General features: G+C 39.8%; 1 protein-coding gene across 1 annotated transcript in view; it reads right to left on the bottom strand.

The window, feature by feature from the left end:
• The window catches only part of LOC121879207 (zinc finger HIT domain-containing protein 2-like), a 35697-nt gene extending 26006 nt beyond the window's left edge, over window positions 1-9691 (bottom strand). The window contains exon 1 of the mRNA XM_042385803.1: window positions 9606-9691. Coding sequence (XP_042241737.1) covers window positions 9606-9643 — 38 coding nt within the window. The 5' untranslated portion in view covers window positions 9644-9691. The remainder of the gene's footprint in view (window positions 1-9605) is intronic.
• Between the last annotated feature and the right edge of the window lie 3833 nt (window positions 9692-13524).

The following is a 13524-nucleotide window of genomic DNA, read 5'->3' as shown; positions in this document are numbered from 1 at the left end:
TCTAGGGATGTGGGATTTTTCATAGTTTGAGAGTCTTCTTGTTATCTGGAATTTTCTCATCAATGGATGAGCTCTGCACCAATAATTCTGGTTAACGGGGATATCACCTGTACGTTGCACTTTACGGAGAGTGATCCTCTGAAGAACTTAAAATGTAACAGCAATATATATCATCATAGGAGACCTGTTGTTTACTATAATCAAGATTTGCAATGTTAGACAAAACAGAAGATAAAAAAATATATATATCCTACAGGATGCAGTACAGTATTCCACACACCTGGAGCTCCTAACTGCATTGAGATACTTTAGCAGTGGCAGCTTCCAAATTAGTATGGCAGAATGATGAAGATTTCTGTGTCATCAGTTTGCAATTTTGTCAGAAGCTATTTTGACCCTTACGGCAAAAGATTACATTCACTTTCCAGAATCAGGAAACATACAAAACCTTGCAGATGAATTTCACACCATTGCAGGGATGTCTGGTGTATTTGGCTGCATTGATGGGTCTCTTATCCTTATTAGAAGCCCTGGAGGGAACACAGGTGAACTAAATCGATGTAGAAAGGGGTGTAATTGATACATGGTTTTGATTTGTATACTGTAGTTTGTTTGAAAGTAGAGCAAGTGTAAGGGCAAATGGAAGCATTATTGGTTTGGTACAAAAATTGTGTTAGACAATAATTTTATTATCAAGGTTGTTTTCCAATAAATTTTTTGGCCTCAAATATCACATTTTATTTCCTTCAAACATTATCCCAGTACAACTTGAAACAGTATTACAATTCAAACAAAATTAAAAAGGGATTACACTGACACGACTAAAAAAAATATATCACTGTACAGTACAGTCGGCCGTTAACATACGCGGGTTTAGCACGTTTAGCATACACGGATTTGCAAATACAGTAGTACCCCGATTTACGCGGTCAATTGAACCCACAGGGTACCGCGGAAAGTGAAAACCGCGGAAACTGAAAACCGCGTAAAGTGAACAACAGAACATATGGGATTAATTCCAATAGAGACTGGCCCGACCCCCAAACTCCACTTTTTCCGACACAATACCTATGTTGTAGTAAAAATGACATCTAAATTTTATGATGGTATGCTCACACAATTAATATTAAGAGAAATACAGTTGCCAGGTTAATGTCCATTCAAATAATGGACTCAAATCCCCCCTCTCCCCTCTTCCCAGCTCACTGGCCCCTACCTCTCTGATTAATGTTTGGGTGAAAACCCTAGATTTTAACGTTTAGTAATAAATAATACCTCAGACTAAAGTTAGGATAATATAATTGACATTTCTGGATTCCTTGCAGGTCAGGGAATATTTTGAATGTAAACTTCATATATTTTGCACAAAAGATAAAATATTTGCTTTGTGTAAACCAAATTATTACATTAGATCTAAAATTTGTATGTCTAATGCAAAATCCATGATATTTATATTCAAAATGATCATCATATTGTAAGAATTCCAGCAATGTAAATTATATTCTGGCCGGGTAATTTGTATGAATTTTATGAGCTAAAACATATATCTTCAGTAAATAAACAAAGAAATATTCTTCAAGGACACTATCTGTCAATCAAAATACTCGCCCTAGCTGGGTTGGTCCCTCCCTTCCTCCCCCCCACCTTCCCTCCCTACCAGAGAAGCTTTGGGAGAAAATAGTATATTTACATTTTTAGTAATAAATAATAACTCAGACTAGTTAGGATAATATAATTGACATTTCTGGATTCCTTGCAGATTAGGGAATATTTTGAATGTAAACTTCATATATTTTGCACAAAAGATAAAATATTTGCTTTGTGTAAACCAAATTATTACATAAGATCTAAAATTTGTATGTCTAATGCAAAATCCATGATGTTTATATTCAAAATGATCATCATATTGTAAGAATTCCAGCAATGTAAATTATATTCTGGCCAGGTAATTTGTATGAATTTTATGAGCTAAATAAAAAAAATAAAAAATTATACTTCACAGCGTATATGAGTAGATGCACCGCGGAAAGTGAAAGTCCGGTTCTGGCAAGGTACCACGTAAATGAGAAATTGCAGAAAGTGAAACCATGTAAAGCGGGGTAATACTGTACGCGGATTGCCCTGCCTGAGGAATATTCTGTACATTGAAGTAATTGAAGTACATTCAAATCGCGCGCGGCACCGAACACGGGACATTGCCCGCTCCCGCAACCTCACACACCCACACGCATAGCTCTCCCTCACTCAGTCAGTCTCGCTGTAACCACGCTTGTGTTGACATCAGCATTGTAGTTACAAAAATATTACATTTCTGTGAATGTATTATATCAAGCACAGTATGAATAGAATATCACTAATATAAGAGCATTTTAATCGAAAACAACTAAAAAAACGAGTAACATATCTCGAACATCGGAAGGTTAGGTAAAGTCTTTTGTTTTCATGTAGTTTATCCTAATTTACATTGAAATGCATTAAGTTTCAGCAAAACTACTATTTATTTCTGAGAATATGGAAATGTAATATTTTGCTGAAATGACGTACGTATTACAGTGGAAAGTGACGAAAGCAATGACTCGCTTTCTTTCGTTCAAAAGATGTTACCGTAATCGCTTTTCGAATGGTTTTCAGCTAAAAAACTGTTGTATTACAATAATATTCTATCCTAATTCACTTGTGATGCAACAGTTTTTTAACTGAAAACCATTCGAAAAGCGATTACGGTAACATCTTTTGAACAAAAGAAAGCGATAGTCATTGTTTTCGTCACGATTTTATCCCACTTTCCACTATAATACGTACGTCATTTCAGCCAAAATATTACATTTCCGTGAATGTAGTATGTCAAGCACAGTATGAATAGAATATCATTGTAATATAACAGTATTTTTACCGAAAACTATTAAAAAAACGAGTAACATCTCAAGAACATCGGAAGGTTAGGTTAAGTCTTTTGTTATCGTCATGTATTTTATCCTATTTTACATTGAAATATATCACATTTCAGCAAAACTACTATTTAGTTCTGAGAATATATTCATTCAGGCACAGTTTAGGTAAAATATACATGTGCTGTAACATTTTTTTAATTGAAAACGATTCGAAAAACACGTACCCTCTAGCCCTGTTCAAGGAGAAGACTGGAAGGAACTGTTTGGTGCTTAAGACGATGACAAGGAAAATGATTTTGATTGATTTTAATGAAAATATTCAGAAAGACCCTGGCACTGTCAAGGAAAGTGGCTGCTGAAGTCTTCCAGGACATGGCAGAGGATGAGATTAGGGAGCTAATTGAAGAGCACGACACTGAGCTGACCGAGGAGGATCTACAGGAGTTAGTAGACTAGGGCAAGGAAGAGGAAGCGAAAGGAAAAGAAGAAGAGGAAGAGCACCAAGAAATAACGTTGGAGAAGTTGGGGGAGATGACCAGGAATATTGAGGCACTGAAAAACCTGGCTTATAGTATGGACCCCTCCATGGTGCGTGCCCTGAAATTCATGCGAGGGATGGATGACGTTTTTGCTCCTTACAAAAACATCATGGAAGAAATGAAAGAAAGAGACGACAACTCCCCATCATGTTCTTTGATCACCGAAGGAGAAATTTAACACCATCAATCACTGGCGGCAGTGAGGAAGCAGCTGAATCCACCGTCGCCCCCACTTCACCACCCGTTATGGAATTGAGTGACGATGAGCCCAATGACCCCCGTCCTGTCGCCGAGGATAGGTACAGTACAGTAAAGTGAAATTTTTATCTCTTTTTTTAATAGCCTTTCTTGCCATGTTTATTGTTTGTAAAAATGCACAGCACAGTACAGTTCAGTACTGTACATAGGAAGTGGAGGTGCAGTTATTCACAAAACATTTGTGTTTGTTGTCGGCAGTAGTGACGGTGAGGAGGTGGTGGAGGCGGAGGAGGGAGCGGAGGGAGCGAGTTGGGAGGAGTGGTGACCTTGGACGCGGGAGCAGGGACGAGTGGAGATGACCGCCAGTACATTACGGGTGTATTAATTGTTTTTATATCTATATTTGCATTTTAATATTAAATACTGTACATTACTTTTCAACAAAACTACCATTTATTTCTGAGAACATGGAAATGTAATATTTTTGCTGAAATGATGTACGTATTACAGTGGAAAGTGGGATAAAATTGTGACGAAAGCAATGACTCTCTCTCTTTCTTTCGTTCAAAAGATGTTACCGTAATCGCTTTTTGAATGGTTTTCAGTTGTGGGATTATAAGGCTAATGATAGGATAGAATATTATTGTAATACAGTACGAGTACAACAGTTCTTTAACTGAAAACCATTCGAAAAGCGATTACGGTAAAATCTTTTGAATAACGAAAGAAAGCGAAAGCCATTGTGTTTGTCATGATTTTATCCCATTTTCCACTGTAATATGTACGTCATTCCAGCAAAAATATTATATTTCCATATTTATTTCTGAGAATACGTATATTCATTCAGTCACAGTTAAGGTAAAATATACTTGTGATGTAATATTTTAATGAAAATACGGTATCATAGTTTTCTTTTGTTTCAAATTTAATTAACAAAGATTGATGTTTCAAATGTAATGAACAAAAATTTATGTCCAGTATCTATAAATAAACTTTAATAAATGAATACTTTATGTTTTACATCGTCCTGTGCTACCATACCATGGATTTGGCTACTTTGGGCTTGCTATGATGACGCAAGAGATCTGCCCTGGCAACTGTACCGACACTCACAGCTGGTGGTGCATTGGTGCATCGTTTCCATTGTTTACTGGTAGTTACTTGTAAATATTTTTCAACCTAACGAAACTATTACCCGTTTAGAGGTCGACCCCCAATTTTTTGCCAAATAATTTGGTCTTAAAAACTTGAACTACACACAGGTATATACGGTAAATAAGGACATGGGGGGACCAGTTTTTTTTGGTTTTTTTTTTTTGGGGGGGGGCACATATACGCGGATTTTTAACATCCACGCGTATCTCTGTTACGTAACCCCCGCGTATGTTAAGGGCCGACTGTACAGTACAGCATACAGGTATGTAAAATTATACAGTATCATTCAAACAGTTTAGTATTTTGCTTGAAATAATAAATGTACACATGTTTAAAGGCTTCAAAGTACTATACTGTACTAAAATACAGGTTGTACCTCTCTAGCCCGGCATTCTGTGGTCCGGAAATTCCCGTGGTCCGGAACGAGTTTAGTTTGTCCAATAGGTAGATAGGCAGCATTTTTTTTTTTTACTTATCTGAATTATTATTATTATTATTATTACAGGAGTATTAAATTTTTGCCCCTCAGGCCCCAATGTGGGTCAGTGACCTATGCCCGGGTGGGCTAATCCCCATAAAAAAAAACAACAAAGCCGCAGGAAATTAGGGTTTATTTACATCCGGTAGTTCGGCTGGTCTCTCTCTCACTCTCTGCTTGTCTATACAGAGTAAAACATTTAACCCTTCAATATATATGAGCAGTAAATAAGTGTTGCTTTCATATTCTTATGTAGAGTAATGACAATATGTTTTCACATGTGTGCACTTACATACGCGCAGTCTCACTTTTTTTTTACCATTAATGGTTAGCTACTTATATTGTTCCATTTATTAACATTAAATAACGTTACAAGTACTTCAAACAACCATATTAATATTTTTTACATTAATTTTACTACAGCTACAATCAGGGTCTTATTTTCTTCAGTTTTATATGTAGAACCAATCAGTCACTGGTTTTCTAAGCTTTAACATAAACAATGCCGGCAGCCGTCTCGTCTCATCGTGTGTTTTCATATTCCACGTATTATTAATAGATTGTATTGCTAATTTTGCACACACAAACATTAATTCAATAAAAACAAATTCAGAAACATTAATTAAAATATATATGAACAGTAAATGAGTGTTGCTTTCATATTCTTATGTAAAGTAATGACGATATGTTTTCACGTGTGCGCACTTACATACGCGATCTCTCTTTTTTCTTTACCATTATCGTTAGCTACTTCTATTGTTCCATTTATTAACATCAAATAACATTACTTAAAACAACCATATTAATTTTACTACAGCTACAACCAAGATCTTATTTTCTTCAGTTTTATATGTAGAACCAGTCAGTCACTGGTTTTGTAATCAACGAAAACAATGCTGTGTCATTTCCTCGTGTGTTCTAATATTCTACGTATTATTAATGAATTGTATTGCTCATTTTGCACACATAAACATTAATTCAATAAAAAAAGACATTCAGTAATAAACAATAATGAATCTTTTGTACATAAGAGAAATGACGCTGTTTACACGATTATGCACGTTGGCGGGCCGTTCAAACCCGTCGAAATTCAAGTTTCCGCCATCAAAATTTTTCTTTATTTTTTTTGTGTGTGTTCCAATAAAATACGTTGAATTAAAAACTCGTGAAATTTGAGAAGCTACTATACGACATTTAACCCTTCAATATGTCTTCAAAGAGACCATGATGCAGAGAAAGTGGTGCTAGTGCTTCCAAGCATAAGCACAAGTCACTAGCTATCCAGGAAAAGTGTGAATTTCCATGGTCCGGCACCGGTCAGGTCCCGAGGTTGCCGGACTAGAGAGGTACAACCTGTAGTTTGCAAGTGTCAGAGAAATCCATAAAAAATTTTAGTTCCTATAAATAAGAACAAGCATTAAAACCAAAATTATCACAGTACCTGTACAGTCCTGTATATAAATTAATAGTAATCATACTTAGTTTGAAATTGCAAATACAGTAATAGCAATTATCATTCTTGAATGATTTTAGAAGTACTGTACTGTATCTGTATTGAAATTGCAATTAAAGTACAAAAGAAATGTGAAATAAAAGAATGATTAAAATTCCCAAATAAGTATGAGTACAGCTCCTTCCCGAGTTACAACCTACTCGACTTACGACCTGCTTCAGTCGTACCAAAATTTTGTCAAATTACGTACAGTATTTTCGAGTCCCAATGTCAGTACACAGGGAAAATTTTCGTTTGTAATTCACTTTAAAATGGCTGGCAAGCTTAAAAGTGAGAGTTTTGTGGTGCTGAGAAGAAAAAGAGACACCCATTTTAGATTTTCTATGAACAGTATTATTTAATCATTTTTGACTTATGACCATTTCGACTTACGACCTGGATTTGGGTCCCTAACCCAGTCGCAAGGGAGGAGCTGTATATATTATACAGTATCACAGTACCTGTATATTGTATATGGAATTCTAGTAAAAAATATGTTGAATCTATTTTGGTTTCACAAGAAGTAAAGGTACAAAAAATCATAACAAATGTTTGATCATACAAAATATGAGTTCACATCTCCATTAAGTGCAAAAAAAAAACAGTAAACAGAAAAAAAAAGACATTTACATTTTTCCAATAAGTATGAGTGTACAATACACAGTATCACAGTACTGTATATTGTATCAGACATTATATAACAAATTAAGTTGAAAGAATCTATTTGTTTTCCCAAAAGAACAAAAACACATAAATGTTGGAACATAAAAAATATTTCATAATCTCCATTAAGTGCCAAAGAAAAAATAGTAAACAGAGAGAGACAGAAAAAAAATCACAGTTTATACATTATCAATTATGACACTGATGGCAAAGTCTCCATAATTAAACTTAATTGCCCACAGCCAGAGGTGGAATTATGGCTGCACTCTTGACATGTGCCACTGGTCAACAAGTCTAATGCTTTCTCTAAATACATTACACACAGATTGAGCTGATAATGTATTGTACATACTAGTGAAGGCCAATATAGCACCATTCAGTTCTTGTGTACTGTCCTTAATAATGGCAATGAAGCATTCATTCCTGTTCTTCACCTGCTTCCTTTTCTTTCCCCTGTGACTGGATGTTGATGTTGCTGTTGGTGGCACGGGTGATCCTGATGTTGGATCAGTTGATCCAAGTGTTCCTGTTGGTGTAAACGCTGGCATAATTGGTGGTGATGTCTGCCTTCTCCCTTGAAGACTAACTTTTGTCTCCACAACTCATGTTTCTGCTTCAATTTTGGCACTCGGGTCGACCTGGTTTGTTTATATTTATCTTGGATAAAGCGTACCAAACCTCTCGAGTTGCGGCGTTCGCATTACTAAATAGTAACCCGATGTTCGGGATTGATATTCGAGTTTGACGAATCCATTTGACGAGTTAGTAAACAGTAACCCGATATTCGGGATTGCTCTTCGGGCTTGCTGCCCCGAGTGTCTAAAAAAATGGCCGTCAGTGATTTACCTAACAAAAAACTCAAATTTCCCAACATCTTCCCTTGTTGGGGGAGAGGGGGGGGTGTATTAAAAAACAAGTGATTTCCGGCAGAAATGAATATCTAATTCGTTTGAAACTCATCAAAATCCACAGGAAAAATATTTTTTTAATTTTCAGAGAGAGAACAGTGCTATTCAGTAAATTTACCGTACGTATTATCATTTTGGTCATGCTGTACATATTAGAATTTTACGCTTAGGTCAGGTCAGGTTAGGTTAGGTTACAAAGGGTTAGGTTGAAATTATGTTTTTCTGATGATTTTTTTGTTTCGAATGATCCTGACTAATTCTAAATGGGTACATGACTGAAAAAATAGTTTTACCGATATCCAAAACTACCTAACATGTACTGTAGTGTATAAGGTAATTTTTCGTTATCCACCCATCACCATTTTTCAAATAAAAAATTTATTTTTTTGCTAGTTTTCTTGCTGTTTTGATGATTCTGACATTTACCTTTGGGGCAACTCAAATTTTTTTTTTTAGTTAGGTTAGGTTAGGTTGGGTTGGTTGGTTGGTTGGTTCCATTGGTATGAGAATAGGTTAGGCTAGGTTAGTGTTGGTTGGTTCCTTTGGTATGAGAATAGGTTATTTTTGGGGTGTTTTACTCACATCTGACCTCCATTTTTGTGCAAATTAGCGGTTTCTGTTAAAATGAAAAAGTTAATTTTGGGGGCAAAAAAATTAATTTGCATAAAAAATGAAGGTCATATTTGAGTAATACACCAAAAATAACCTATTCTCATACTAAAGGAACCAACCAACCTAACCTAACCCAACAAAATAAAAAGGTTAATATATAGGACTAACCCGACAGGGCTGCTTAACGCCACTGCGGCCGCATCATCTCACGTTCAGAAAATGCCTAAAATTTCACCATATAGTAAATTCTTTCTGTTAATATACGGGGGAAGTTAGGTAAGGTTAAGTAGGTTTGTTTGATTTGGTTGGTTTCGTCTGTTCTTCATACCCACAAATGTTAAATAGCGTTTATTTTAAAAATATCATTTTTTTAACATATTTCCACAAACTACAACAGTATCTACTATAATATAACAATGAAAATCCAGTATTTTTTATAATTGTTTTCAATCAATTTCGCTAGCGGGTTGGTCTTATAAAATTACCGAAAAAAGGGGATATACCCTAAAGACAAATGTCAGAATCATCGAAAACAGCAAGAAAACTAGAGAAGAAATATATTTTTTCATGTGAAAAAAGGTAATCGGTGGATAACAAAAAATAACCTAAATATATGTGTCACTTATTAAGTCAAAGTATATTTTTGTGGCATGGTCATGTTCTACTTACAAGTTGCATGTTCTGTGAGAATCTGAGATTGAGGCCATCGTCGTTCACGCCGCCCAACAAATGTTGACTATAACAGCTGCTGCTGGTACGTTCACAACACCCTATACAACACGATTTTATTGTGTTTATTGCCATTCTTTGTTGGATATATAGATATAAACTATGTATCGTATATTTGTAATATTTATAACAATTAGTACTGCAAATTATTATTTTGACGCAGTAATAAAAAAATAATTATCTTGCGAATGTCACCTATAGTGTTGTCATTCAGATTTAACTGTTACCTAGTTCAGGTTAAGACCAGGCTGTTGGGTATGGGTTGTTGGGTTCACACTCAGGAGGGGATGGAGAAAGGAAACTCACAATTTGCTCTCTGTATACATATTGTATTGGATGTACAGTGCAGCTTGGTGCTGGGAAGTGGCAGCGTGGTTACAAGGGTGATGTAGAGAGCTTGTTGGTGAGGATGCTCAGAGGAGGACCAGCTTGTGGGTCGCCATGCTCGCCGGCGGGAGCGAGGGTCACCAGGCAGGAGGAGGAGGAGGTGTTGCTTGCTGGTTGGTGTAGGTAGAAAAGAGAGAGGTCACCACGAGGTCATGTCTTATATAGCAGAGGTAGGCTTGGCTTAATAGTTGACCTCCGTCATGTAAGGCAGCGCTGGTTGACCGGGGTCGGCTACTCAGTGACAAAAGCGTTTGTACGGGAGGAATCCACTACAATACTCCCCCTTCCCTCCAGGCGGTGTAGGAGACGTGTTGTCTGCAGGGTTGCATGGCACATGTGAGGCAAAACGGGCGGTGCATGCCACATGTGAGCCATAACGGCGAGGGCGTGGATGAGCCAGCCGCTAGAGGAGACAACTGTCTAGATACACAATATCTGTGGGAATAGAGAGGGAGAAAAAGGGTGTGTGGAGGCAATGAATGTTATTCTTCCCTCACAGCAGGTACAGAGTCATCAGATGCGCCTGCTGGGGTGTGTGGGCCTGGGTCAGGATCAGGGGCTGTTTCAGCAGGAGCGGATGAGGGCTCGTGATAGCAGCTGGGTCCACTACAGCAGCATGGGGTACCTGAGGGAGAAAAGAGGGGTGTCTGGGTCCCCGTCAGGAGTAGGGGCCGCGTCAGGAGGAGCGGCAGGGGGTACTGCTGGGCTGGGGCGGCGTCTGAGGCAGGAAGGGTGTGTTGGGGTCGGTAGGACGTGGTGCTTGGGGCAGGAAGAGGAGCGGCTGTCTGCTTAGAGTCGCAGAGCTGCTCTAGGGTGTCTAACCTGCGGTGTAGAGACAGTAGCTGTAGAGCCGATGAGAGTTGCCTCTGTGTGGATAAGCCAGTCTTCCACGTTGCTTGAAGACTACGAGAGTGATCGGTTTCTCGTCCATCCTGTGTGAGTGCAAATCTCCGGGGGTCGCCATTTGTGGGGTTTCGTGATATTGGGTTCGCACTCAGGAGGGGACAGAGAAAGGAAACTCTCAATGTGCTCTCTGTATACATATTGTATTGGATGTATAGTGCAGCTTGGTGCTGGGAAGTGGCAGCGTGGTTGCAAGCATGATGTAGAGAGAGCTGGTTGGTGAGGATGCTCAGAGGAGGACCAGCTTGTGGGTCGCTATGCTCGCCGGTGGGAGCGAGGGCCGCCAGGCAGGAGGAGGAGGAGGTGTTGCTTGCTGGTTGGTGTAGGTAGAAAGAGAGAGTTAGTTGGTGAGGGTGCTCAGAGGAGGACAGCTTGTGGGTCGCCATGCTCGCCGGTGGGAGCGAGGGCCGCCAGGCAGGAGGAGGAGGAGGTGTTACTTGAGGACTGGCTGTAGGTAGAAAGAGACAGGTCACCACGAGGTCAGGTCTTATATAGCGGAGGTAGGCATGGCTTAATAGTTGACCTCCGTCATGTAAGGCGGCACGGGTTGACCTAGACCACGAGGCATACACTGGGGAATTCGCGGGGTCGGCTACTCAGCGACAAACAGCGTTTGTAGGGGAGGTATCCACTACAGTACTCCACCCTTCCCTCCAGGCGGTGTAGGAGACTTGTTCTCTGCAGGGTTGCATGGCACATGTGAGCCATAACGGCGAGGGCGTGGATGAGCCGGCCGCTAGAGGAGACAACTGTCTAGATACACAACATCTGTGGGAGTAGAGAGGGAGAAGGAGGGTTGTGGAAGCGGTGAATGTTGTGCTTCCCTCGCGACAGGTACAGAGTCCTCAGATGCGCCTGCTGGGGTGTGTGGGCCTGGGTCAAGAGCAGGGGCTGCATCAGCAGGAGCGGATGAGGGCTCGTGACAGCAGCTGGGTCCACAACAGCAGCAGGGTGCAGGACAGTAGCAGGGGGTACCTGAGGGAGAAAAGAGGGGTGTGTGGGTCCGCACTCAGGCGCATGGGCCGCGTCAGGAGCAGGGGCTGCATCAGGAGGAGCGGCAGGGGGTACTGCTGGGCCGGGGGCGGCGTCTGAGGCAGGACGGGTGTGCTGGGGTCGGTAGGACGTGGTGCTTGGGGCAGGAAGAGGACCGGCTGTCTGCTTAGAGTCGCAGAGCTGCTCTAGGTTGTCTAACCTGCTGTGTAGAGACAGTAGCTGTAGAGCCGATGAGAGCTTCCTCTGTGTGAATAAGCCAGTCTTCCATGTTGCTTGAAGACTGGGAGAGTGATCGGTTTCTCCTCCATCCTGTGTGAGTGCGAATCTCCGGGGGTCACCATTTGTGGGGTACGGGTTGTTGGGTTCACACTCAGGATGGGATGGAGAAACGAAATTCACAATTTGCTCTCTGTATACATATTGTATTGGATGTACAGTGCAGCTTGGTGCTGGGAAGTGGCAGCGTGGTTTCAAGCGTGATGTAGAGAGAGCTGATTGATGAGGATGCTCAGAGGAGGACCAGCTTGTGGGTCGCCATGCTCGCCGGTGGGAGCGAGGGCCGCCAGGCAGGAGGAGGAGGAGGTGTTGCTTGCTGGTTGGTGTAGGTAGAAAAGAGAGAGGTCGGTACATACGGTACGGAGTCTTTAGTTATGAGGTGAAAGAAGATTATTAGGGATTGAAGGAAAAGTGGTGAAACTGAAATACAGTAGGAGTAGAAAGAATCTGGGTTCAACCAGATCGCTTCATCTTTCCTATTGGTGTTTTATCTTTGTTCTGCTCCCTTGGGTCGTCAGACCTTTGTATTAATATTGGTTTATTTATATAATGCTGCTTATTATTATTTTTATTATTGTTGGAGTTAGTGATTTCGCCCAGGTCCTTGTGTAACTGGGAGGGTAGTCACATTTTATTTTTTTATTATTTTTTTTTTTCTGAGGTGTTAGTTAAGTGTTAGTTGTGTTAGTCTCAAGGTACACTGTATGGAGAGGCCTGCCAGGTTCTTAGTGGAGCTGGTAGGTCACTCTCATCTTTTATTCTCTCTATTAATGTTTTATGTGTATATGTTTATATTGGGGCAGGAGGTGGTTCAATTACTTCTTCCTGGCTGATGTAGCTGGGAGGGTAATCACATTATTATTATTATTATTTTTTCCGATGGAGTTAGTGAGCCCGCCCAGGTCCTTGTGTAGCTGGGAGGGTAGTCACATTTTTTTTTTTTTGCTAAGATGTTAGTTAGTTAAATGTTAGTTGTGTTAGTCTAAAGGTACACTGTATGGAGAGGCCTGCCAGGTTCTTAGTGGAGCTGGTAGGTCACTCTCATCTTTTATTTTCTATTAATGTTTTATGTGTATATGTGTATATTGGGGCAGGAGGTGGTTCAATTACTTCTTCCTGGCTGAGGTAGCTGGGAGGGTAATCACATTTATTATTATTATTTTTTTTTTCCCGATGGAGTTAGTGAGCCCGCCCAGGTCCTTGTGTAGCTGGGAGGGTAGTTACATTTTTTTTTTTTTTGCTAAGATGTTAGTTCAATGTTAAATGTTAAATGTTAGTTATGTTAGTCTAAAGGTACACT

The sequence above is a fragment of the Homarus americanus genome, unplaced genomic scaffold (genome assembly GCF_018991925.1).
Source record: "Homarus americanus isolate GMGI-L3 unplaced genomic scaffold, GMGI_Hamer_2.0 scaffold30895, whole genome shotgun sequence".
Lineage (NCBI taxonomy): Eukaryota > Metazoa > Arthropoda > Malacostraca > Decapoda > Nephropidae > Homarus > Homarus americanus.
This window is presented reverse-complemented; position numbering and strand designations above follow the sequence as displayed.